General features: G+C 43.4%; 6 protein-coding genes across 11 annotated transcripts; 5 read left to right on the top strand and 1 right to left on the bottom strand.

Annotated features, from left to right (window-relative positions):
• Window positions 1-2,364, top strand: opn1sw2 (opsin 1 (cone pigments), short-wave-sensitive 2). The gene is made up of 5 exons (XM_057030777.1): window positions 1-525; window positions 684-852; window positions 1,003-1,168; window positions 1,761-2,000; window positions 2,128-2,364. Exons 1-5 carry the CDS (start codon window positions 141-143, stop codon window positions 2,227-2,229), a joined length of 1,062 nt encoding a protein of 353 aa, XP_056886757.1. The 5' UTR covers window positions 1-140; the 3' UTR covers window positions 2,230-2,364.
• A 2,518-nt stretch (window positions 2,365-4,882) lies between these two features.
• LOC130524534 (red-sensitive opsin) lies at window positions 4,883-6,726 on the top strand. The gene is made up of 6 exons (XM_057030776.1): window positions 4,883-5,159; window positions 5,283-5,579; window positions 5,656-5,824; window positions 5,909-6,074; window positions 6,161-6,400; window positions 6,488-6,726. Exons 1-6 carry the CDS (start codon window positions 5,057-5,059, stop codon window positions 6,584-6,586), a joined length of 1,074 nt encoding a protein of 357 aa, XP_056886756.1. The 5' UTR covers window positions 4,883-5,056; the 3' UTR covers window positions 6,587-6,726.
• Window positions 6,727-8,665: 1,939 nt separating this feature from the next.
• gnl3l (guanine nucleotide binding protein-like 3 (nucleolar)-like) lies at window positions 8,666-12,508 on the top strand. The gene is made up of 15 exons (XM_057030771.1): window positions 8,666-8,774; window positions 8,868-8,911; window positions 9,199-9,303; window positions 9,397-9,513; window positions 9,839-9,922; window positions 10,049-10,184; window positions 10,263-10,366; window positions 10,459-10,603; window positions 10,676-10,763; window positions 10,835-11,012; window positions 11,258-11,400; window positions 11,472-11,608; window positions 11,695-11,852; window positions 11,956-12,130; window positions 12,418-12,508. Exons 1-15 carry the CDS (start codon window positions 8,762-8,764, stop codon window positions 12,468-12,470), a joined length of 1,680 nt encoding a protein of 559 aa, XP_056886751.1. The 5' UTR covers window positions 8,666-8,761; the 3' UTR covers window positions 12,471-12,508.
• A 135-nt stretch (window positions 12,509-12,643) lies between these two features.
• tfe3b (transcription factor binding to IGHM enhancer 3b) lies at window positions 12,644-18,322 on the top strand. Its single transcript, XM_057030772.1, has 9 exons — window positions 12,644-12,818; window positions 13,786-14,010; window positions 14,109-14,333; window positions 14,770-14,865; window positions 15,465-15,576; window positions 15,663-15,719; window positions 15,832-15,907; window positions 16,057-16,204; window positions 16,292-18,322. The coding sequence occupies exons 2-9, from the start codon at window positions 13,819-13,821 to the stop codon at window positions 16,766-16,768; spliced, it is 1,383 nt and encodes a 460-aa protein (XP_056886752.1). The 5' UTR covers window positions 12,644-12,818; window positions 13,786-13,818; the 3' UTR covers window positions 16,769-18,322.
• On the bottom strand, window positions 15,315-19,839 carry si:dkey-245f22.3 (uncharacterized protein LOC492819 homolog). Of its 5 annotated transcripts, none has more exons than XR_008950159.1 (4): window positions 19,714-19,839; window positions 19,015-19,142; window positions 18,706-18,936; window positions 15,315-15,825 (listed from the first exon to the last, which is right to left on the bottom strand). XR_008950159.1 is itself a non-coding variant. In XM_057030779.1 (4 exons), exons 2-4 carry the CDS (start codon window positions 19,112-19,114, stop codon window positions 18,352-18,354), a joined length of 606 nt encoding a protein of 201 aa, XP_056886759.1. In that variant the 5' UTR covers window positions 19,115-19,142; window positions 19,714-19,835; the 3' UTR covers window positions 17,572-18,351. The 5 variants fall into 5 exon arrangements, 2 of the variants coding, with proteins under 2 accessions (XP_056886759.1, XP_056886758.1); XM_057030779.1 differs by lacking the exon at window positions 15,315-15,825 and adding an exon at window positions 17,572-18,626 and having other exon boundaries at window positions 19,714-19,835; XR_008950158.1 differs by lacking the exon at window positions 15,315-15,825 and having other exon boundaries at window positions 17,572-18,936; window positions 19,015-19,137.
• A 230-nt stretch (window positions 19,840-20,069) lies between these two features.
• On the top strand, window positions 20,070-24,021 carry cxxc1b (CXXC finger protein 1b). 2 transcript variants are annotated; one of them, XM_057030770.1, is made up of 14 exons: window positions 20,070-20,228; window positions 20,969-21,084; window positions 21,189-21,289; window positions 21,392-21,519; window positions 21,605-21,760; window positions 21,839-21,994; window positions 22,085-22,192; window positions 22,271-22,449; window positions 22,533-22,740; window positions 22,831-22,941; window positions 23,026-23,075; window positions 23,165-23,261; window positions 23,402-23,554; window positions 23,641-24,021. In XM_057030770.1, exons 1-14 carry the CDS (start codon window positions 20,226-20,228, stop codon window positions 23,785-23,787), a joined length of 1,713 nt encoding a protein of 570 aa, XP_056886750.1. In that variant the 5' UTR covers window positions 20,070-20,225; the 3' UTR covers window positions 23,788-24,021. The 2 variants fall into 2 exon arrangements, with proteins under 2 accessions (XP_056886750.1, XP_056886749.1); XM_057030769.1 differs by having other exon boundaries at window positions 21,596-21,760.
• The last annotated feature ends 21 nt before the right edge of the window (window positions 24,022-24,042 follow it).

The following is a 24,042-nucleotide window of genomic DNA, read 5'->3' as shown; positions in this document are numbered from 1 at the left end:
GCCCCTCCAGCGAGAGCGAGACGGCCTTGCTGTCACATGAATTTGGATCTAAGATTAACTACAGTAGCGTTTTAGGATACTTATGAAAAGAGCTTTTCATAAGTATTGATTTTTTTTTATATTATTTGCTACTCTAAAAGATGAGAATGAGGGGAGTTCGCCAGCATGAATTCCAAGAAGACTTCTATATCCCCATTCCCCTGGACACTGACAACATCACAGCCCTCAGCCCGTTCCTGGTCCCACAGGATCACTTGGGGAGTCCTGTAATCTTTTACGGGATGTCAGCATTCATGTTTTTCCTATTTGTGGCTGGTACAGGCATAAATGTGCTCACAATTGCATGCACTATCCAATATAAGAAGCTCCGGTCCCATCTGAACTACATCCTGGTGAACTTGGCTTTTTCAAACCTCCTGGTCACCACTGTGGGCTCCTTCTGCTGCTTCTGCTGCTTCTTTGCCAGATACATGATAGTTGGTCCCCTGGGATGCAAGATCGAGGGATTTGCAGCAACCCTTGGTGGTAAGGACTTTAAAGAGTGACATATTAAATAGAGAGTTTAGTCTTTAATGAGCCAGGGATTCTTTAATGTCGTTGAGACAGACGTCTTGTGCACCAGACCGACTCGTTTGAAACGGACCAGGCTGCGGCGATTTCATCCCTCTCTGTTTTGGTTGCAGGTATGGTAAGCCTGTGGTCTCTCGCTGTCGTAGCCTTTGAGAGATGGCTGGTGGTCTGCAAGCCGCTCGGGAACTTCATCTTCAAACCCGATCACGCTATAGTTTGTTGCGTATTTACCTGGTTCTTTGCTTTGATCATCTCAGCTCCTCCTCTCTTTGGATGGAGTAGGTCAGTATGAACAAGTGATTATTACCAGCAGGTAACTGCAGTCAGCAGCTAAAGTATCACCTTAAAAACCAACAAAGTGAAGCTATTCTGCACCTCCTGAACAGCACAGATTCACTGTGTGTGTGTGTGTGTTTGTGTGTGTGTGTTTAGGTATATCCCAGAGGGCTTCCAGTGCTCCTGTGGACCAGACTGGTATACGACTGGCAACAAGTATAACAACGAGTCCTATGTGATGTTCATATTTGGCTTTGGCTTTGCCGTCCCTTTATTTGTCATCGTTTTCTGCTACTCGCAGCTACTTTTCATGCTGAAATCCGTAAGTGAAGCATCTTTACTGAGCGTTATTGTGTGTGTAGAGTGTACACAGGAGGTTAAGGCTACGCTATGTTAAGTGGATGGAAAGTGGGTCTGTGTGCTTTGTTTGAGAACATCTCCTCCAAATGTTACGCTCTGTTTTAGCTCATGTGTTTTTTGGACAAAATCATTTTTCAGTCATGGAAGAATAGAGAAACAGCTTTTGATCATCAAAATATGAAGAATTCATGACCGCAGTCATGACTTTAAACTTGAAAATTCTGATTTAAAGCTCAACCTATAAATAAGTTGTTGTAAGTTCCTATCACATTCCCTCATGAGACATTATTATATAGTTCCTAACTGTACAAACATGCAACTTTAATAGTTTTCTTCTTTATTTTAAATTATAGTCTTAATGTACTCTTAATTCATACCTTTATTAAATATGATTAAATCAGGATTCTTACACCATTTATGTCCATTTCATCCTATTGCCTCTATCTCAAATGTGACTTTGACTTTAGCAGCTCAGGCTCTGCAATAATAGAGAAAAATGAAATATAAAATGTCACACTTTTCTCACTTCTGTCTGATCTGGTCTTTCCCCGCAGGCAGCAAAGGCCCAGGCTGAGTCTGCGTCCACCCAGAAGGCAGAAAGGGAGGTAACCAGGATGGTGGTGGTCATGATATTAGGCTTCCTGGTGTGCTGGCTGCCTTATGCAAGTTTTGCTCTGTGGGTTGTCAATAATCGTGGGACACCATTTGATCTGAGACTGGCGACCATCCCCTCCTGTTTTTCGAAAGCCTCCACAGTGTACAACCCTATTATCTACGTCGTCCTCAATAAACAGGTTGGTGAATCGACCTTTGTGGACTTATTAAGATCGGCTGCGCCCTCTAGTGGAGATTCAAGGAAACGACAGGGGAAAGATGTTTTCCTCAGTAACAAATTTTCCTTGTCTCGTTTTCTCCTTTTAGTTCCGCTCATGTATGAAGAAAATGCTGGGAATGAGTGGAGGCGACGATGAGGAATCATCAAGTCAATCCGTCACTGAAGTCTCCAAAGTTTCACCTTCTTAAGTTGTTGAAGCTTGTTTGTGACATAGATATTGTAAATAGCTTTGAGTGGGCTTCTAATATTCTTATCATCAAGAGTTGTATGCAAAGACAAAAATGTAAAAAAAACCAAGTGAAATAAATATATCATGCTATGGATTAGCTTTGTCTTTATTTTAAAATTCCTACTCTTTGTATGTTATAGTAGCACACAAATACCCCAAATTATTCAACACATGGAAATAAGAAATGGAACCCAATTGCATAGCATGCACAGTTCAATAACAAATTCTTACCTGGTGCCTGGACACACACACACACACTGGACCAATTTGAAGTACATTTTCATAAATGAATACATCTTTATTGCAGTAAATATGTATCAGTAAGACACCTGTAGTCTAAAATAAATCATAAATGAGCAGACATTTTCTGTACGGACATTTAACATGCACACATATCATAGACTAAGAACAGTCTTATTTCCTGATGTGAGCTAAACATCAGGCCATATAAAGGTTGGCTTTGTTTAACCCACACCAGTATAATCATGCACAGTAAGTGGACATAAAAAGCAGCTGCTTCTCAAACTCCGAGCCTAATCCATCACTTCAGACAGCAGAAGGGGAGATTTCCTCGACGGTAGTCGGGAGCAAATCTGAGTTCTGCTAGTAGTGAACTTTTACCAAACATGAATAGTTCAGAACTAGCGGAATTCCAGACCTGCCCTCGAAATATCGCATCATCACAGGAAAGTAACCGGCAGCGATTCAATGATGAACTACTCATTTTGAAATGAACATTAGCATCTTTTTTTAGACATTTTTAACTAATCTGTTTTTCAAACATTTAAATACAGTTTAACAGATTTAATCCTCAATCATCTAGGAAACTGAGGTCTATTTGTAATTAAACAATGTAAAAAATATTACATATTTCTCCAGGATCCATCCTCTTCTTGGTGTGAAGTGCTCCTCTCACAGATGTGGAAGCCAGCTCACCTGCATGTAAAATGTGGACTCCAGACTTACCAATCCCAGAATCATCATATTATATAAAGCAGTAAAGGGCTGTTGTTATCCTCAGCTTTATCCCGCAATGAACCGTCGTTCCGGAGAGATTAAAGTGTTACGGAGAGGCCCTGCCAGAAGTAATCACTCAGTGTTAATCTGTTTTGTGGAGGACCCTGAGTTGTCCCTGTAATCTTATTTGGTTTTTTGAGACATTAGAAATCGTCACCTAGATTTCAATGGATCAACCTACTTCGAGTGTAGTTAGTGACGGGAGACACTCTCACAATAGCTGCTCCCCTTTCTCTGCCCATAAGATCAGGTCATATGCTGTCAGCCTGATGGACGTCATTAAATATCTCTAAAATGTGCTGAAACTAGGCCACACTCCCAAGTTTGGCTTGATCAACAGCACAGAAGCTTCCAGAAGCAACCGAGCGCAAACTTCACCGCGAGGACCTCGAAAACGAAAAAGCGGACTTGTGTTAGTCTTTTGAACGTGTGCAAAGACAAATGTAAATGAACAGACTATAGTTTTACACACACTACATGTGCCGGTTGGGTATAGGGGCATAACCATTTACACATTTGACCAAAGAAGATGCAGCTTCAGCGAAGATCTGGGGTTTGGATCTAAGACAGGTCACCGTGCAGACCTCCAGCACCCAAAATCAAGCCCCTGACCTCATGGATACTGGAGCAACTGGGCCACAAACTTGAAATAACAAGATGATGCCTGTTCTTGTCACTGAAATAAAAGGAATTGTCCAGAAACTTGCAGTGATGTGTGTCGAATTATTGAATTTAATAAATGTTTACATATACGTATTGTTAATTAATTCTTCACAAACGAACCACTGTTGCTTTTAACGCAGGTTTATTTTCTACAGTCTGGAGTCCAAATAACTTTAAAAAAAAAGGCAAAAACTGTGTGAGAGTTTTCTTTGTTGTTTTCTAGATAGATTGCGGTTTCTAGGATATGACTATTAATATCCTCATTGTCAGTGGAACCTGCAAATCGTGACGTTTGTATTCGACACTCTGAAAGCCGCCTTTTGTTCGCGCGGAAGTGCCGATACCTACTTTGCCCTTGGGGCCATAAGGTCTATGACGTGAGTTGCTGGGTCAAAGAAGTGCCAAAGAATCCTTGTTCTGAGGTGAACTCGTCTTTCCGGAGGGATTAAAGGGGTCTGACTCCACTCACCTGACGTCTATTAACAACTTGTCAGTCACCACTTATCCGCTCAGCTTTAGGAATCGGCTGTCCTCTTATGCACAAAGTTTGCATATTTATGTTTGCAAAATCTTTAGAATTATATAAAAATTTCATAATCATTTTGCCACCGGGCTCTTTTTACCCTGCTAATTTGACTCAGTATTGTGCAAAGGATTCCCAATATAAGGTGTCAAAATGAACCATATTGTCCTGCATCCAAAATAATATTAAAAATAAAGAAATAAGATCCGTTTAACGTACGTCGATCACACCTCCTTTGGCCAACGATGGCCTAAAATTTGCATCAGTGTGATAATCAAATGTCTCAGAAGTAATCCATGTGTAATGGAGTGGACTTAAATCCGCTTTCAAACAAGATTATTAGTGCATTTTGTGTCTTAACCTGATAAGCTGATAACTTTAATCACCGTTCAAAATACGCTCGCTTTTGCTTACCTTGCACAGGTAGTGGCGAGCGAGTGGCACACCACAGCAGTAATTTGATAATCCAATTCAGAGTCTGCAGCAAAAGTATAAAAGCTAAAGTCAGAGGTGTCTCAGTAGTCGCCCACGGAGCCTGCGAGAGACAAGAAAGGCCAACTGCCGGTGACCTCCTGCAATCAGAATGGCAGAGGAATGGGGAAAACAGTCGTTTGCTGCCAGGCGGTACCACGAGGACACAACGAGAGGATCCGCTTTCGTTTACACAAACAGCAATCATACCAGAGGTACCGCGCTGCAGCCCCATTGTTATTAGTTAAGAACTTAATTATTACCGACAGACTAGAAATAGGATCATTTAAGGTATGGCGACGTCTCCTTTATAAGTTTGCTCTGTTTTCTTTCCTCAGATCCCTTCGAGGGGCCCAACTACCACATTGCTCCACGATGGGTTTACAACGTCGCGACAATCTGGATGTTTATTGTGGTCGTCTTATCTGTCTTCACCAACGGTCTCGTGTTGGTGGCCACTGCAAAGTTCAAGAAACTCCGTCATCCTCTAAACTGGATCTTGGTCAATCTTGCCATTGCTGATCTTGGAGAGACAGTTTTTGCCAGCACTATTAGCGTATGCAATCAGTTTTTTGGCTACTTTATTCTGGGACATCCAATGTGCGTCTTTGAGGGTTACACTGTCTCCACTTGTGGTGAGCACTCGGAGTGTGTTTGAAGTAAAATGCCGCGTGTGTGCGCCAGTAATGAGCATTCCACGTCCTTACACAGGTATCGCTGCTCTCTGGTCGCTGACCATCATCTCCTGGGAGAGATGGGTCGTCGTGTGCAAGCCTTTTGGAAACGTCAAGTTCGATGCCAAATGGGCCACAGGGGGAATTGTGTTCTCCTGGGTGTGGTCAGCAGCCTGGTGTGCCCCCCCCATCTTCGGATGGAGCAGGTAGCTTGATGCGCATCTTGTCAGTTTGTTTTTTCTTGATTTAAAAAGAATGAAAATCAGAAACTCAAGGTCTTCTTGCATCAGGTACTGGCCTCATGGACTGAAGACCTCCTGTGGACCTGATGTGTTCAGCGGCAGCGAGGACCCAGGAGTCCAGTCCTACATGATCGTTCTCATGATCACATGCTGTATAATTCCTCTGGCTATCATCATCTTGTGCTACCTTGCAGTGTGGCTGGCTATCAGATCAGTAAGTCGATAGCAGCCGGTTGCTCTCTGCTCAAAGAGAGGTTACAGTGTGCAGAGTTTCTCACGGCGTCCTCCTGTCAATCACAGGTTGCCATGCAACAGAAGGAATCAGAATCCACCCAGAAAGCTGAGAAAGAAGTGTCCAGGATGGTGGTTGTCATGATTTTGGCATACTGTGTGTGTTGGGGACCGTACACCTTCTTTGCCTGTTTCGCTGCGGCTAACCCGGGATATGCCTTCCATCCTCTGGCTGCTGCCATGCCTGCGTACTTTGCCAAGAGCGCCACCATTTACAATCCAGTTATCTACGTCTTCATGAACCGACAGGTGGGCACGGCTGTCACACACGTCGCACGTTTATGTTTGAAAGTGCTGTCATTTTGCTGAATATGTCTCCTGTTGTCGCCATGGCAGTTCCGCGTTTGCATTATGAAGCTCTTTGGCAAAGAAGTGGATGATGGCTCTGAAGTATCTACATCGAAGACAGAGGTTTCCTCTGTGGCTCCTGCATAAATCTTCATGTTCTCTCTTTTGTAAACAAAGGGAGAAATGCTACGATTTGTACAGTACATGTTAATTGTTTATTTTATTTTTTTTTAGTAAATATAGCTTTCTGGCAAAGGCAAAAACAATAAAAAAATATGAAAAATATCTTTCTTTTGGTTGGTGTTTATCTTTAGGTGCTTTGGATGTAGAAAGCCTGAAATTCCTGGTGAGAAATATAAATGCAGCTTTTTAGCAGCAAATGTGAAAATGGGATAAAAACAAGTTTATTTGTGTCAATGACGATCTATGTATCACATCTACATGGGCGCATTAAAAGTCAAGGATACTAAACGAAGAGCAGAGTATTTGGGTCATAACCTGCTCTGCATGCAGGACACAGAACCAGTCAGAGCCACATTCCTGCCTGTCGTCTGTCCACGGCCACACGGGACTCTTCCAGTGGGTGCGGAAGGTCCTCACCCCCTCTGAAATGGTTCCCTTTTTTTATTCTGTTTTGCTCTGATAAGCACTAAATTAGGCCTTACTTCGACAGGTGCGTGCCCGGTCCAGCCCATTTACTCAACTTTGATGAGTCCATCTTGGGCTGTCCTCATGTGGCACCGAGTCTAGATGGATGAGGGGGAAAAGTGACCATTTTTCATTTTGATGTGAGGCTTAAGAAACCATAAGAAATGAGGGTGTGAATACATTCCCACAGACATGAAGCATGTTGCACACACAGAAACAATGAGTTCTGATTTGAGGATTCAGAAACAGACATATTTGATTTGGTGTCTGGCACTAATTTAGCTAATTGTTAATGGTGGGATTAAGAGAGAAGCAGAACTGTGTACAATCTGCAAATAGAAAATAATGTTTCATCTTGGAGTGTGTAACGGGTGCTCCAAACATAACTGATGTCAGGAGAAAATGCTTGTTGGACTATCTGTGGCTACTTGTAAGAGGTTAACAGAAGAAAAAGGTCTGGATAACTGTGTCAAATTGGTTGAGGGGTGGTTCATTTATCCCATGTGAGACCTTCCTGAAGCAAAGGAGCAGGTCCAGGATCAGGATTAGGATCACGATCCGTGCTGTTCCTCTCCGGATGTCATAGACGCGAGGTCAGAACAAATCTTGGAGGTGATTTCCTGTAAGCAGGAGTAATCCACAAAGCAGCTTTAGGAAACCTCTGCTTTGCTCTAGTGAAAAGTCATTCCGGAGAGATAAAGAAGTCAAATCACTGGAGGTAATTGAGCCAATCAATTTTCTGGGGCAGCCTGTCACTCCGTGGCTGGTTCACGGACACGTGAGTACCTGTGTCAGCCAGGGTGTTGAGAGCATGGAAAAAGCTTCCGCAAATCCTAAATATGAAAAAGACAAATTTTTAATGATGACAAAAGTAACAATGGACACAACAAAGTATTTTAAAATGAGAAATAGGAAACTGATATATCAAAAACACATAAGTAAGATGTTGAAAGAGACAGATTCTGATTATATTAGTTTATTGCTTAACTGCTTGTATCCCTAAATTTTATTTTATTTTACTTACCAGTGCCTCTACCAGTAATAATATTGAATAAAAGTCAGACTTTTCCAGGCAATTAATATTGTTTACTGCTAGTGTTTTCTATGCACACTTGGATATAGCTGATATTTTAGTATTGTTTTTCAATTTACTGTGTTTTATGGTGCTTCATAGCTTAACAAAATCAACCACTGGCTCCTTGATGTTAGAAGCAATTCTAAAACTGGCTACTACTAAGCTTTTGGATAAAATAGGCTCCTATGTTTCATTCAAGTTATTGAGCACTGCATAAAACTGTGCACATGTTTAGCCCATCACATCCTCTGCATCCCAACAGTCTCTCTTCTCGGTCCACTAATAAAAAAAACCTCTCTGCCCAGAACTGGGCTGTAGGGTTTGATTAAAATGACTTGATTAATTTTCTTACTGTCTTAAAGGATCTTCAAATCCTGACATTTAAAGGTCCTTTATTTATTTCTAAAATAGCTGATGCCGCACTGACTCTCTACAGCATCAGTGCCTAACTGCGGTGGATTTAATTTTTTTTCCTAATGAAGAATAAGAATATTTTCGGACCAGTCAGTGTTCCCTTGTGCTTTTATTTTGACATCACCCGGATGTTGTCGGAGACGTCAGTCCTCCTCTTGCACACGTGAAGCGCACAGAGCGGAGAGATGTCGAAAGCTAGTATGTTTTTAAAATCTTTATTTAATAAATGTAATTGACGTTCGCAACTATTCAACATGTTAACGTGATTCTGTGTTTTCCTTAAATTTACAGAACAAAAACGAGCGAAGCGTCTCGGCTTCTTTGGGAAATTTAAGGTTAGTGCTAACATTACCCCGCTAATGTTTAACTTTTTAGGCTAACACACGCAAACTCTGGGTAGTTATAGTAATTTGGTGCAGAGTATCTTTAATTGTGAATAAAACCCACCATATTATAACTGTAATATGAATAGAAAAGATGCATTTATTACTACCCGATGAAGTCATCATCAAGTTTTCCGTTTCTTGTTTTAGTTATCAAGTTGTCACTTGTTTTAAAAGCACCCCCGTAAGGTCAAAACTAAAATAAGTCCATTTATTAAACTTGCCATTTTCTTTTATAGAATGCAGATGAGCGAAAGGGTGAAGCTTCAGGGAGAGCCAAGAATTCTGAGCATTCATCTGTGCAGCACGTCAAAAGAAATCCAGAAGAGACGCGAAAACAAAGAGTGACTATTTAGTCTTGATTGTATCTTCGTGTATTAAGTTTTTGTGCGTTAACTTGGGGTTAACCAATGTTCCATCCTGTCTCTTCCATTTAGCTTCAACACCTTCAGGAGCAACAAAAATTATCCAGAGAGCGAGAATTGATGAAGAGGAGGAATCTGCAAAACTTTCAAAATGACATCTTACAGCGTCAGAGAGAGTTTGAACAGCGGGTAAGTCAAAGATTTCTCCTGAACAAACATGTTACTGTAAAACTACTCAACACCATTGACATTTGTGGATATTAGTTACATGAGCCTCACCACCTCTAGCAATGCGAGAGACCGTTTCACCAATCTTTTCTCCTAATTTAATATTGGCTTCTTGATATGATTGTGGCAGTAATTTGTGACTGGCCCTTGCAGACAGACCAGTTTTTATTAGTTGGACTTCTTTTCCATGATATTAGTAATAATCAGTAAGGCCTTTGTTTTTATAGCTGTGTTCAACACTTCTTTTGTAGTAGTTACTGTTACTTTATTTGTTTTCTGTTCACAGGAAGCAGATATGCAGTCTTTGGAGAAGCATGTTAATTTTGAAAATGAGAATTCAAGAAAAGCATATTACAGGGAATTTAAAAAGGTAGGACTCCACCTCAGACCTTTCAAACCTCGGTCCAGAATAGAGATTTGGTGGCATTTTTTTGTGCGGATGCGCACAGACACATAATTTAATAGGTTTTTTTATAGTGTATTATTTTGTTCACAGGTAATTGAAGCATCCGACGTGATCTTGGAAGTATTGGATGCACGTGACCCTCTTGGCTGTAGATGCCCTCAGGTTGAACAGGCAGTAATACAGAGTGGAGCCAACAAAAAAATTGTTTTAGTGCTTAACAAAATTGGTAAGACAAAATAAAATGTTTTTTATGAATTGTTCCCTGCGCAAATTCTGACACGGGTGATTCTTGATCTGGTCACAGATTTGGTGTCAAAAGACATTGTGGAAAAATGGATTAGGTATCTTCGGAACGAGTTTCCAACGGTCGCTTTTAAAGCATCCACCCAGCAACAGACAAAGAACCTGGTATGCCCAGTTATTATCTATTTATTTAGGAATGATTAAAATCCAAAACCCCGGCAGAAAATTTCACGCTCGTACCGTTTTGTGATGAGCAGAAACGCAGCAACGTGCCGGTGACACAAGCGACCGCAGAGCTTCTCAGCAGCAGCGCTTGTGTCGGCGCAGACTGCCTGATGAAACATCTCGGGAACTACTGTCGCAACCTGGACATAAAGACCGCCATCACTGTGGGCGTTGTGGGTAAGCCTCTCGTTCACTCTGGCTGCGTTGCTGTCACTCAAAGTGACGTGTTTCCCCGCTTTACCCCGGCAGGCTTCCCAAACGTGGGAAAGAGCAGTTTGATCAACAGTCTGAAACGAGCGCGCGCCTGTAATGTTGGCGCCACTCCTGGCGTCACCAAGTAAGTGCCCGGAAGACTGCCGAGACCCATTTGTGGCCTTCTGCTCTTCTAAAAGGCTTGTTGGATTTCAGGTGCCTTCAACAGGTGCATTTGGACAAACACATCAAGCTTCTGGATTGCCCTGGCATTGTCATGGCGACCTCAACCACCGACGCTGCCATGATTCTTCGTAACTGTGTGAAAATTGAACAGCTGGTAGATCCTCTCCCTCCTGTTGAAGCCATCCTTCGACGCTGCAACAAGATGCAGGTATGCAAGGCCTCCGCTCCACAACAGCTGTAGAGAAACGTGACGGCGAATCTGTTTATTATGACGGTGAATAGTGAGTGTTTTGTGTTGCCTGTTTTGAGTTAACTGCTCTGTAAGCATGTAATTATCATAGCAACATTAATCAACGTTAACTGGAGTCACTAACAAATCACACACACTAAACTGGGGGCTGAATTGTGGCATTTTCGCCCCAAACTGGCATTAAATATTCGTTTTTGGTACAGATTATGGAGCACTACAATGTTCCAGACTTTCACACAGCGCTGGAGTTTTTGTCATTGCTTGCAAGGCGGCAGGGCAAACTGAGAAAGGGGGGGCTGCCTGACACTGATAAGGCAGCTAAGTGCGTGCTTATGGACTGGACCGGGTGAGGAAATGAGATCTGGTGAATGTTTGGCAAATATGATGATGGGGTTTTGACTTTAAGTTGTTATTTAGTGGCAGGATCGGCTACTTCACGCACCCTCCAGAGACACACACCCTTCCCACGCACATCAGCGCTGAAATCATCACGGAGATGGGTAAAGCCTTTGACTGGGATGAGCTGGAAAAGGGGAATCAGGAAGTTCTTGCAGGTAGGAAAAACCTGAACAGGTTGTCCAGATAAACCGAACTTAACTGTTGGTTCCAATCTTCCAATGTTAACACAACTGTGTTTCAGAGTCGTCTTGTCCTGATATTCAAATGGGATTCTGCATGGAAACTACTGGAATGACAGAAAGCGATGAACACGCCGCATTGGGAATGGCGGGAGCGTCCCTGGAAGACCCAGAAATCAAAGATGAAACTGAATCTATGGATGATGAACGGGACCCTGAGGTGGGAAAACGCCCAACTCATATGTTTGTTTCAGTGTGAATGATTGTGAACTTGAAATCGGTCATAAACTGTCACTCACTGTGCTTTTCTGTTTCTCTAATAGTTTGGTCCAATGACAGTGGAAATAAAATCCCACAAGTCAAAAACAGATTTGCCTGCAAGTGATGCAGCAGCCAGAGCTCCTCGTTTGAGGGACATAGTTGATGTTGATCCCCTCCAGCAGGGTCAGGCTCTCCTGGCCGCCAACAAAAACAGGAAAAAGCAACAGAAAAGAGCAGGTTGGTATAGATATTCATCTCAATTGTGCATACGGGGTATTAATGATCTCCTTTGGTTTCTTTAACATTCACTAGTAAAATGTGCGACACCATACCTTATTTACATCATTTATTGCTGAAAAAAATGGTTGGGTTTATTTTTCTTGAGTTCATATAATAGTTTATGACCATGTGGTGTAAATGCTGATCTGTTAACATGTGTGAAAGTTTCTTTTCTGTGTGATTGACCCCTGAAATGTGGCTAAGATGAAGCCTTCATCTAGAACCTTTCTTTTTCACGTTTGCAGACAAAATTGCCACCAAGCTGTCGGACACCTTCGCATCTGCAATGGACTTCTAATTTTCAGATTGTAATTAAAGTACATCTTAAATTATTAATTCTGGAATGGATTTTCTTTATTTATTTATTTTTTAAAAACTTTTATTTCTACTTGATAATGATAATGACAGTGCGAATTGCGCAATGGTTCTGCAACGTTTTCCGGTGAGTTTTGAAGCTGTGTGTAGCAGTGAAATAGTTCCGGGTGACCCACGACCGATGACTTCATTCCGCCTGCCTCAGATAAACAATCCCGTGCGATGACTAACGACTGTAGGAATTACCTGTGTTAGCGGACCATAAAATGAAGAAAACGGAGGAACTGGGTGATTTCTGCCTGTGATTCCATCAAACGAACCCATTTTCACAGTATGTTGTTTATCTTGACTCGAACGCACTATTTAACTTGTTATGTAGCGTTAGCATTCCGACGCTAGTAGCTTAGTTAGCTAAACTGTAACTTCCTCTTTTTTTTTAGTCACATGTTTTTATTCACTTGCTTTTTGGCGTGGAATTTCCAGTTGACAATAGTTTGCGATTTGACAGAAGTTATAGTTTAATGTCTCTGGGTTAAATTATTTGGGTTAATTTAGGTCCATGTCCTAATTCAGACAGATGCGGGCCCGTTAGCATTAGGTGTTGGGTGTCAAACTGCGAACTCCCGACGCTCTTCTGGAGCCCCTGACAGCTACACGCAAATGCCCATTTAACCTATCTTTTTTGTTTTAATCGGAAATAAAAATAAAATTACAGATTGACATTCAAGCGAGCCCTATGTTTGCTGTTTTAGAACAGATCTTAAGAAACCAGAAATGTCTCTGGCATTTACCAAGGTATACACTAATCTAAAATTGTTTTGGTTTTTTAAAAATTATGAAATTCATCCCTTACAGCTAATATAGAGATAAGACTGGGTGCAAACCTTCAGAATAGATAAACTATTATATGGGAGGTACTCTTTTGCACTTGGTGTTTGACCCTGTAAAAAGGTGTCTACTCTGGATTTTACAGCATTTCACAGTTCCTATAATCTCTTTATCTGGTTTGTAATGCCATCAGAATGTAATGTTAAACTTGTATTTGCCTGGAAACAAAGTGAAGAGTAGTGGCATAATAAAAAGAATGTGCTGTTATGTAATGATCGCAGTCTTGCTTGTGAATGAGGCCATGTAATTAGATTTTCTCAAACTTACAATAGACTTTCACTGGGAACCAATTCTAGGATTAAATGGAGGAGCTGCTATCTGGATATACCATACATTTTGTTCATATTAGGTTTATAATACAGTAACAGATGTTTTAGAGTGTGGCATTAAAAAGGTTCTCCTGTCTTAAGCTCCATCCCTAGGTCTCAATATCTGCTTCAACCATGTCGTCAAGAGTGTTGCTGCGCCAGCAGCTGATGAGGGAGCAGGCTCAGCAGCAGGAGAGGCGCGAGGCGCAGCAGCAGGCCTCTGCTTCTCAGCTCCGGCCAGCTGACACCACTCCAGCCATCTCTGTCACCCTGCCCCAGAATGCTGCCCGTCCCCCACCTGCACAGGTGCCTGTGGAGGTGCTAAAAGTAAGAGGGTTTGGAACAACGTTTTTTCTTAAAATCCCCTTTGTTCGGTGTGTGCTGAGCTCCTGAGGAAAAAAATAATTTCTTCTCAAAATATTCAGGTGCAGACCCATTTGGAAAATCCCACAAAGTACCACATCCAGCAGGCCCAGAGGCAGCAGGTGAAGCAGTACCTGTCGACCACCTTGGGGAACGTGGCGGTTCATCGGACTCTGGGCGTGTCCCCCGTGCAACAGTCCACTTCAGCCCCTGAAGCTGCCCCGGCTGCCAGCAGTGCTCCGAACAGTCCGATGGCTCAACTGAACATCGGGTCGAACAAGGAGGAAGTACGGAAACTTTTTATGCAAGTGGTTTGCCCATTGTTTCACTTCCAGACTGTAGACCTGATTTTCTGGTAAAACTGATTATTCCGCCTTGTCACCGGTTTCCCTCCTCGGTTTTTTTTAGAAGTTTAATGTGTAACTTTTGGCTCACCCCTAGCCTAATTGCTTTCATGTTTGCTCCTCACTGATGTGGCAGAAGGTCCCACTGCGGTGATGCATGCCTCCTTCATCTCCTCTTGGCTTGCTGCCACAATCGGATGTTAAATACTGCGCCTGTAGCTGAAAGCCCCCAGCTGAATGCAGCCGGGTCTTTGGGATCGTCGGGCTATCTGTTTACCGTTAGCTCTCAGCTGTTATAGAGCGTAGATTAATGTGATTCAAAGACAGAATGTGGACCCAGTTTCTGTCACACACGTTAACATGTTTCCTCTTTATCTAGATTGACGATGTGATTGAAGACATCATTAGTCTTGAATCCAGTTTTAACGATGACATCATCACGTTGATCGACTCAGGTCTTCAGTTGCCCAGCACGGTAGGAAAACCAATTCAACCGTTCAACCACAAACGCAACACTTCTCCCTCTTCCCCTTTTCTTCCTTTCTTTTATTTAGCTGTGTAAGGCAAATAGTTAATGCCACGTGTGTCCTTTCTGCTGTTGCTCGGAGTCCAGTTTGAAGGTAGAGCTTCTTTGTGAGGAATTGTGAAGCAGTAGAAGCAAATCTACACATTTGGCACTCGGTCACTATTCTTTACAAAACTGCTGGGTGGGAGTGGTGAAGCTGGCAGAGAGTACGAGGAAGGCTGAAGTGAGAGAAAGAGAGGGTTGTGCTTACAAAACGGACGGTTTTAACTGGCAGCTTCCTGCACATTTGGCTGCCAAGCCAAAAAAAAATGAAGATCATGGTGATGCTGTTGGAAGAAATGAAAAAGAGCAGTGAGGTAAAATGTTTTAGGATTCTTTGCTGGACCTTTTGGAGCCTTTTACCAGGCTAAACCTTCACTTTGAAATTCTGCTGTGCACCAGCAATATGGAGAAACACGAATATGTGATGTGCTACTCTTAATAATCAAACGAGTCATATTTATTTACCATTTTGAAAATATCACTCAAAGCATGTTGCATCCCTGCAGCTCCCGGGAAATCTGCTGGATGTTTACCACAGCCCTGGGATGGCAGCACCCACTCTGACTGCCAGTAACTCCTGTCCTGCTGATCTGCCAAAGATTAAAAGGGAAATTACAGGTATAGTAACGTTGATGCTTGTTATGATCAGGGAGTTAATGGTAATTACTACAATTAATGGGTTTTTTTTTGGTTTTGTTTTTCAGAAACAGATGCGAAAGCTTTACTGAAAGAAAGGCAGAAGAAAGACAACCATAACCTCAGTAAGTCCGTGCAGATCTGCCCCTTTTGATTGATGGATTTCTTTGCCTTCAAATACCAGACCTGAAAAACTTAGGAGTGTTTTTTCCGCCTGTCGTTCATGCTTGTCTGCAGTTGAGAGGAGAAGAAGATTCAACATTAATGACCGTATAAAGGAGCTGGGTACCATGATACCCAAATCCACTGATCCGTAAGTCTGACAGATGCAAATAAAAGTCTTTGTTCTTTGCTGAATTGTGTTACAAATCAGAACCGTGAGTGTGGAAAGTGCGAAGTCATGGCAGCAACAGAAAACCGCTCGCTTCGCCCTTGTCACTTCCTTTTTCGCAATGCTGACAGTGAGATGCGTTGGAACAAAGGCACCATTCTGAAGGCGTCAGTTGACTACATTAGGAAGTTACAAAAGGAGCAGCACAGAGCCAAGGACATCGAGATGCGTCAGAAAAAGCTTGAGCAGGCAAACCACGCTCTCCTGCTACGCATCCAGGTCAGTTTGAACCACATTATATTCTCGGAACTACAGTCTTCTGCAGTTTTATTTCCTCTGTGTTGAATCTGTGGCTGTTGTTTTCAGGAGCTAGAAATGCAGGCCCGACTCCACGGCCTCCCCTCAGCTAGCAGCATCTCCTCGCCTCTCGCCTCTGATCCGACCCTCCTGCAGCAGCAGCAGCAGCATCAGCAGCAGGTTCCTCAGGGCCGCCAGTCTCTGACTCCCAGCGCAGGTGGAACCTCCTCCCAGAACCTCCTCGCTATTGGTGCAGCAGCCATCGGGGAGTCTCTGCCAGCCTCGTTCCTGTCCCCGCCATCTTCCAACTCCCCGGCCCGCGGTACCATCAGCAGCCCCCTGGATCTGGGCAGCCTGAGCTTCGCCGAACTAGACGACGGCTCGGCGTCAGCGCTCTACCCCGACGTTGGCTTGGGAGACATTCTCATGGACGATGGGTGTGCCCTGTCCCCAGATAGGACAGGCGAGCCCCTGTTTTCTCCTCTGTCACCGGGTGCCTCTAAAACCAGCAGCCGCAGCAGCTTTGAAATGGACGAGGACTTGTGATGGCGGTCAGAAAGTGGTGGTCAGAAAGTCTCCGTAGGGACAGAAAACGTCAGGTAGTGTGGCCGATCCTCAAATAATGTCTAAGAGTCTATTTATAGTTTACACTGTAGGTACCGACTTATATTCCAGACTAACGTGGACGTTGATTAGTTTGCCGCACGGCCCTAAATAATTGTGTATGCCGCTGGTCAGGTGTTCATATTCAGGTTTATACATGCAATCCTATCAAAAATGCAATATTGAATATTACATTAATAGTCTAAACTGCCAAGAAACAAAAATATTACACTATTTTTAAGTCTTTGAGATTGAGGAGGGACATAATTTTAGCTTTATGTAGTCGTTAGGGAAGAAAGCTGTGAGTTTTTTTTCTGGTTGGCTTTATAAACTGATTAAGAGATTACAACACAAAGTAAATTATAATGTAATTATAATGAAATTATAGAAATATATTTTAACTGAGTCAAATCAGGGTTTATTATTAGCAGTGGCGGGCTCATCGATGGTTGAGTTATTTCACCAGCAGCTACAAAAGGGATCTTTGTTAAAATCAATTGGCACAATGTGGAATATTTTCTACATTTTGTAAATAAGGATATTTTATTTTGAGCAATTTTATCGCACCTTATTTTGTGACTTCTATGCATCTTAAGAGAGTTTATGTCTTCTTTTTAAAAAGTGCATCACAGGTAATGGACAGTTTACACCCAGGTTGCATGACGTTTGGAATAAACCTTGAGAGCAGCAGGAAATCACCGGCTGCTGCCGCTAGTTAGCCAAAGCAAGACTTCTTCCAGCACAGCTGCAAAATAAAAATCAGCATTTTATTTTTGAGATTCACGTGTTGAGTGAAAACGATGCAAGACGGCACAAGAAAAGCAGAGCAATTTTATCGATTCAGTACTGTAGTTCACAGCGTTTTCCAGTGTCCCAATAATAGTTTGATAAGCAACTTCTCCTAATTGGTGTATGTGTTGCCAGCGATTTGCTCATTAATCTGATGGTCTTCCGGGCATTACAGTGCATCCGTGCTCATTCAAACATCAATTTTTAATGACCTCATCAACATAACCATTTGCCTCACTTTTAAGGAATAACCTGCTTGACCTTACGATGTTTATTCCGTACAAAATCACAGCAATTAGAAAGCGTCTTCAGCTGATCATATGTACATAAAGGAAAACCTTCGGCATTAGTGACGTTTAAACACTGACGCCTTGAGTGTTTCTTTGCTCCCCAGTGCAGTGCTCCAAGTTATTGAATTATGTGATCTGTTTAAACATGACAATAAGTAAGGGAACTTTAATCTTTAAGCTTGTTTCAACACTTTTATAATGACCACTCCATTTTTGTTTTTTAGCTTAACTCGTCGCTACTGACTGCATCGTTTCTGGTCTCACAATATCGCTGTCCTTCCACCTGTGTTCAAAGCTATTTATTTCCTGTCATATACTCAAGCGCTAATACTGACTGTTAACCATGAGCTCATATTTGTGTCTTGTCCATACAAGTTGGCTTTTTCACAAGATTTGAACAAATAAAAGTTTCCCTAAAGTCCCTGTGTTGGGGTGACGTTCTGCTCATTAGTGGTAAAGCATTTGGGAAATTTCCATGCCGAAGTCCAGGCACTCTGTGGTCTGCCTGCAGATGTCACAGACGGAGCAGCAGTGAGGGCCCACGCACCCGCACGGGTCACACTGGTGGCCGACCCCCACGAGGGGCTGCAGGCTGCTGGACTTGCAGCCGCACGCCGAGGTGCAAAGAGAGCAGATCCAGCTGTTGCACCCTCGGACCGTGGCCAGTAAGCAGTCCAGAGGTTGGCAGAAGAGGCAGGCCAGCAGAATCGCAGCGCAAAGTTCTCGGAAAGAAAACGTGAAACTCCTGTTCAGTGTTAAACAGGGACGGTGAGACCGTACACAACATTTAAATGTTCCTACCTTCGCTGTCTGGCTCGGTGTCGGCAGTGGTCGACTTGAAGCTCTCGGCCTTTCTGCTGACCGACGTGAGCGACGGACTCTCTTCCCCGGATGCGCCGACCTCGGTGGGCGATGGCGGCCGGGCACCTGGCCGAGGGGCCGTCTTATCTGGTACAACAGACGCTGAACTACAGACCGACGCTGCCCTCGTCGTGCCACAGGTTTTGTTCATTTCAACAGAAATTCCCGTTCCTATCACAAGTAAATCAACTTGTTTTAGAACCACCTAATTTAAAAAAAAACAACCAACCATTATTTACATCTAAATACCTGTAGGATGTGCCATGACGGGGTCGTTGGGTGTGAGAGACACATTGGAAGCTATGGTGAGAGAGCTAAATTCATCTTCAGAATTTGGTACGGTATCCATGGTGACTGTCTCTTAAATCCCAGCTGTCCTTGTATGACATAGTGAGGAAGATGGAACATTTTCCCAACAGTGTGCTGTTATCTCAACTACTTTAATTACCAGGGTTTTATAATGGAACATCATCCATATATTAAAAAACACATGTATTTTACTGAATAACTGCAATTAAAATTCAATCTAAACTTGTACCACAGAGACTCAAGAGTCCAAACGTGCAGCTGAGGTTTGATAGCATTACTGGTGAGTAGACAATAGGAAATTGTAGTGAAGTTATTTATTATTAATCACCGTTTTACGATGGGAATGAAAGGCAGCATAACCGCATAGAGAAGTGATAGAAATGTAAGACCATGGTTAGAATATGAATAATTCAGTAAGTTCAATTTATAGTTTGTGGTTCACATCATTATATTAAGGTTGTCTTTTACTATTGGGGTTAAAGAAAGGAAAATTAGAGCAGTATGATTAAATAACCACAATGGAGTATCTCCTTAAAACATTGTATTGTATAATAAGTTGTCTTTTCAATCATAGTCTTACTGTCTTTTTTCCCTTCTGCCTGGCTGACAAGAGCTTTAAAATATAAATAATATACTCACTTTCCAAAAAAATGTTGATCCCCCAGGGTCCTGAGTGCTGTCAGCAGCAGCAGAGCAATAAGAGCATACAGTATATTATCTCCCTCTCTCTCTCTCGCTCTCTCTCTCTCTGTCACACACACACACACACACGCACACGCACGCACGCACGCACGCACGCACGCACCCAGGACAATAACACAAAAAGGTGCATCATGCATAAAACTACAGTATTTTGCAAATAGACGAACAAAAATATACATAGAATGAAAAGAAAATCATAGGAATAAGCGCAGTACGTATGTGTTCCGATAGATGTCGACATACAATTCGTGGATATTGTTCTTTAACAAACGAAGAAGAACGGCGACCAATCAGCGCCCCCGCTTTTCCGAAAAAGAACGAATTTAGACGATCTTCAGCGAAAAATACCACTGTGTTTACACAGATTCTGCGTTAGCTTTAGCTTTTGAGCACAGCAAGATACTTGTTTGCACATCAGTATATTTCCAAACATATACAGCGTGGAAATAATGGTAGGTAAAAATGTTTTCTAGGTTTTACTGGGACTTACAACAGGGAACATTTAAGTCTCTGTAATTGACCAAGTGCACATCCGTAACTTCGCCGTAACCCTCCACCGACAAGAGTTGCGATTAATTTAGCGTTTATATTGTTGTACAATTTTTTTATTTAGTGTGTTTGATATGACGCTGAATTCGTTACGACAGTTTTTAATAGCTTGTGGATACTTTATGAAACTCCAAACTAATTTAGTTAAGAATAAACGTGGACGGTAATTTAGCTCTGGTAGCTGACTATGCTAGCTAAGCTAAGCTTCCAACATTTAGCAGCGTAAACTTTATAAATCTGCAAACTAACTTAATGTGCATTTTATTTGGGATGTTCTCGTTATTTTTTCTGTTTCCCACCATAGTTTAAGTAAAAAAAATACATCTCAAGGGACAAAACTTGCGATGAAAGTAATTAAGCTAAGGTTTTATGTCTAAAATTCAGTCTGTCCAGTGTTTCATGTCCTCCAACTTCTTAATAAAATGTTTTATTCTTAAAATTTTGCTGTTTGACCAGGCCTTTCTAAATCAGAAACTCGCACTGACTTCCTCCTTTTTAAATCCTTTTTGGTGCATAGATGCAAAATACCACAAAACAAGAAAAACTAGCTCAAATGATCATTAAATCCATTATACATGTGTCCCACAGCGCCTTTATAGTATACTGCTCAGCATAGTGTGTGGTTTCTTTCTGGTCCTTTTAGGATAGTGATTTGTCTGACATTGAGCCCGCACCGGGGCCCGAGACCAGCAGTATGGAGGGGGAGAATGCGCCGCTGTACTGTATCTGCAGGAAGCCAGACATCAACTGCTTCATGATGTAAGTCAACGCTGGGGATGGTGACAAATCCCTACGCTGATTGTTATGTCGTCATAATATGGTCACATGAGTGGTCATTGATTTGTCCTCTTTCCTTCTGACAGTGGCTGTGATAATTGCAATGAGTGGTTCCATGGCCATTGCATTAACATTACAGAGAAGATGGCAAAGGCCATTCGGGAATGGTATTGCATGAGATGCAGAGGTGATGAAAAATAAATCCTAACATTTCAAAATGGCTTATCTCTAACCATCTATGACCATCTTTACAAATAAGACATTGCAATTTTATTCCGTCTGCTATCAGATAAATACCCCTCCCTGGAAATAAAGTATAGATCGAAGAAAACCAGGGAGAAGGACTCGGAGCCAGAGAGACAGTACAGCACTCCGAGCACTCCAGAATACAGGAGTGAAAGGCGACGTGGATCGAAAGTAAGCTGGAAATCTGTTTTGAAGCATTGTTTGTGTTTCTGGAATTTAAAGCACTAAAGTGGACTCATGGTTTGAGGGCTCCCAGGTGAAAAGGTCAGTGAGAATGTGTGGCGAGTGTGAGCCCTGCAGAAGGACGGAGGACTGCACCCAGTGCGACTTCTGCAAAGACATGAAGAAGTTTGGAGGCCCCAACAAAATCAGACAGAAGTGCCGGTTTCGGCAGTGCGTGGTCCGAGCCAGGGTGAGAGCACTTTGGCCTTGACGCGCGTTTGAAGCCGCCAGTTCTCGGAGTTACCAAACATTCAACCTCTCTGTGTAGAAAATGTTGCGAGTGAAGGAAGAAGAAAGGTCTTCTCGTGAAAGAAGGGACGGCTCCTACCACAGACGCAGACGCTACTCTGACGACTACGACAGTGAGCTCGAACTCTACCAGCAGTACAAGGCAGCAGGACTCGACACCAAACTGCTGCGCACGGTACAGACGCGCACTCTCCTAACACTCATCCAGCCCCAATCATTCGGGTTCGCCATCTTTGGCTCAATATTTCCTGTTATTGTCACACAGACGTATCTAAGTGATGAAGACGATGATCTGTACTTGAGTCCAGTCTTGCGTAAGAAAGCCGTGAAGGTGAAGCACGTCAAGAGGCGGGAAAAGAAGTTCGATAAGAAAGTAAGCGCCGCGTCCTCGTTTATTATCATTGTTGCGCAACGACTGGTGAGTGGACGCTGCTCCTTTTAAAACGCACAGAAGGAGTCACGTCGGCACAAACAGAAACAGAAGCACAAAGAGAGAACCCGATATGGAGAGAAAGGTGAGCTGCGGGACACCACGGGGCATCGTCAGTGTCTGGGGCCCGGCTGTATGGCGGCTTCAAGGCCGAACTCCAAATACTGCTCTGAGGACTGCGGCATGAAATTAGCTGCTAAGTACGAGCGCCTATTTTCACCTCTTCCTAACTCAAGAGTTGGCGCCAGAACGTCTGTTCTCAACCTTTTTTTATGCTTTCCAGTCGCATCTACGAGATCCTTCCTCAGCGTATCCAGCAGTGGCAGCAGAGTCCCTGCATCGCCGAGGAGCACGGCAAGAAGCAGCTGGAACGCATCCGGCGGGAGCAGCAGAACGCCCGGCTGCGCCTCACCGAGATGGAGCGACGCTTCCACGAGCTGGAGGGCATCATCGCCAAGGCCAAGCAGCAGCACGTGCAGCAGGACGAGGAGGTGAACGCTCGCTCCCAACCGTTTTCGTGCCGGTTCTCCGCGAGAACCGCGGAAGCCGGGAATGCTGACGCCGCCTCCATTTCCCCGCAGGTGAACGAAGGCGACAGCGACGACACGGACCTGCAGATTTTCTGCGTGTCTTGCAGCCACCCCGTCAACCCAAAGGTGGCGCTGCGGCACATGGAGCGATGCTACGCGAAGGTGAGCTGAAAGCACGCAGCGCGACACAAACGCACGTTTAGCGTCTCCTAACGTCGTTTAACGTCTCCTCGCGTGTCTCGACAGTATGAGAGCCAGACCTCGTTTGGCTCCATGTATCCCACACGGATAGAAGGGTGAGAAGAAGAAATCCTCTGATCTACGGGTGGGTACATTTAGCATCTAAATGAAGCTTAATCTCCTTTAAATTGCTTCCCCCCCGCAGAGCGACCAGGCTCTTCTGCGACGTTTACAACCCCCAAAGCAAAACCTACTGCAAGAGGCTTCAGGTTTTGTGTCCAGAACATTCCAGAGACCCAAAGGTCAGAAAAAGTTCAGCTCTACACTCTTTATTTTGTGCTTGTCATGAACCTTGACGTAACAGTACGTACGGAGGCTACAATATATCAGTTCTGAGTGAGGAGAGAGGGACTCTACGCTGCGTCTCCTGTGTCCTGTCCAGGTCTCCGTGGATGAGGTCTGCGGGTGTCCCCTGGTGAAGAACGTCTTTGAGCTGACGGGAGATTTCTGCCGGGTCTCCAAGAGGAAATGCAACAAGCATTACAACTGGGAGAAGCTCCGGAGGGCAGAAGTGGACTTGGAGCGGGTCCGAGTGGTAAGGACACGTAGGCGGACAACTGTCCGTGTTCCGGGAGGAGTCATGGGGGTGTCATGGCGACCGATCCTGTTTTTGGTCCACAGTGGTACAAGCTGGACGAGCTTTTCGAGCAGGAGCGTAACGTCAGAACGGCCATGACCAACAGAGCGGGTCTGCTTGCCCTGATGTTGCATCAGACCATCCAGCACGACCCGCTGACCACTGATCTCCGCGGCAACAAAGAGAGATAACAGGCCCAGTTTGCACTAGTGTGCGGCACAATGTTTCATCTTCAGGTGTCTAGAATAACGACCACAGACACATAAACGGAATTGTTACCCAAGCATATATGTTGAGAGCTTTGTGTAATTAACTTTAAGATGTAAATTGAGATAATTTTATCGATCTGGTAGAACTATTGCTTATGAAATACTGCTGTTTTTGATATGGTGACCCTGAATAAAACCTATATTTGCGCAGAAAAAGTGTATTTCAGTGATGCATCT

The sequence above is a fragment of the Takifugu flavidus genome, chromosome 4 (genome assembly GCF_003711565.1).
Source record: "Takifugu flavidus isolate HTHZ2018 chromosome 4, ASM371156v2, whole genome shotgun sequence".
Lineage (NCBI taxonomy): Eukaryota > Metazoa > Chordata > Actinopteri > Tetraodontiformes > Tetraodontidae > Takifugu > Takifugu flavidus.
Note: the sequence above shows the minus strand (reverse complement) of the source record. Positions and strands in the feature narration are given on the sequence as shown.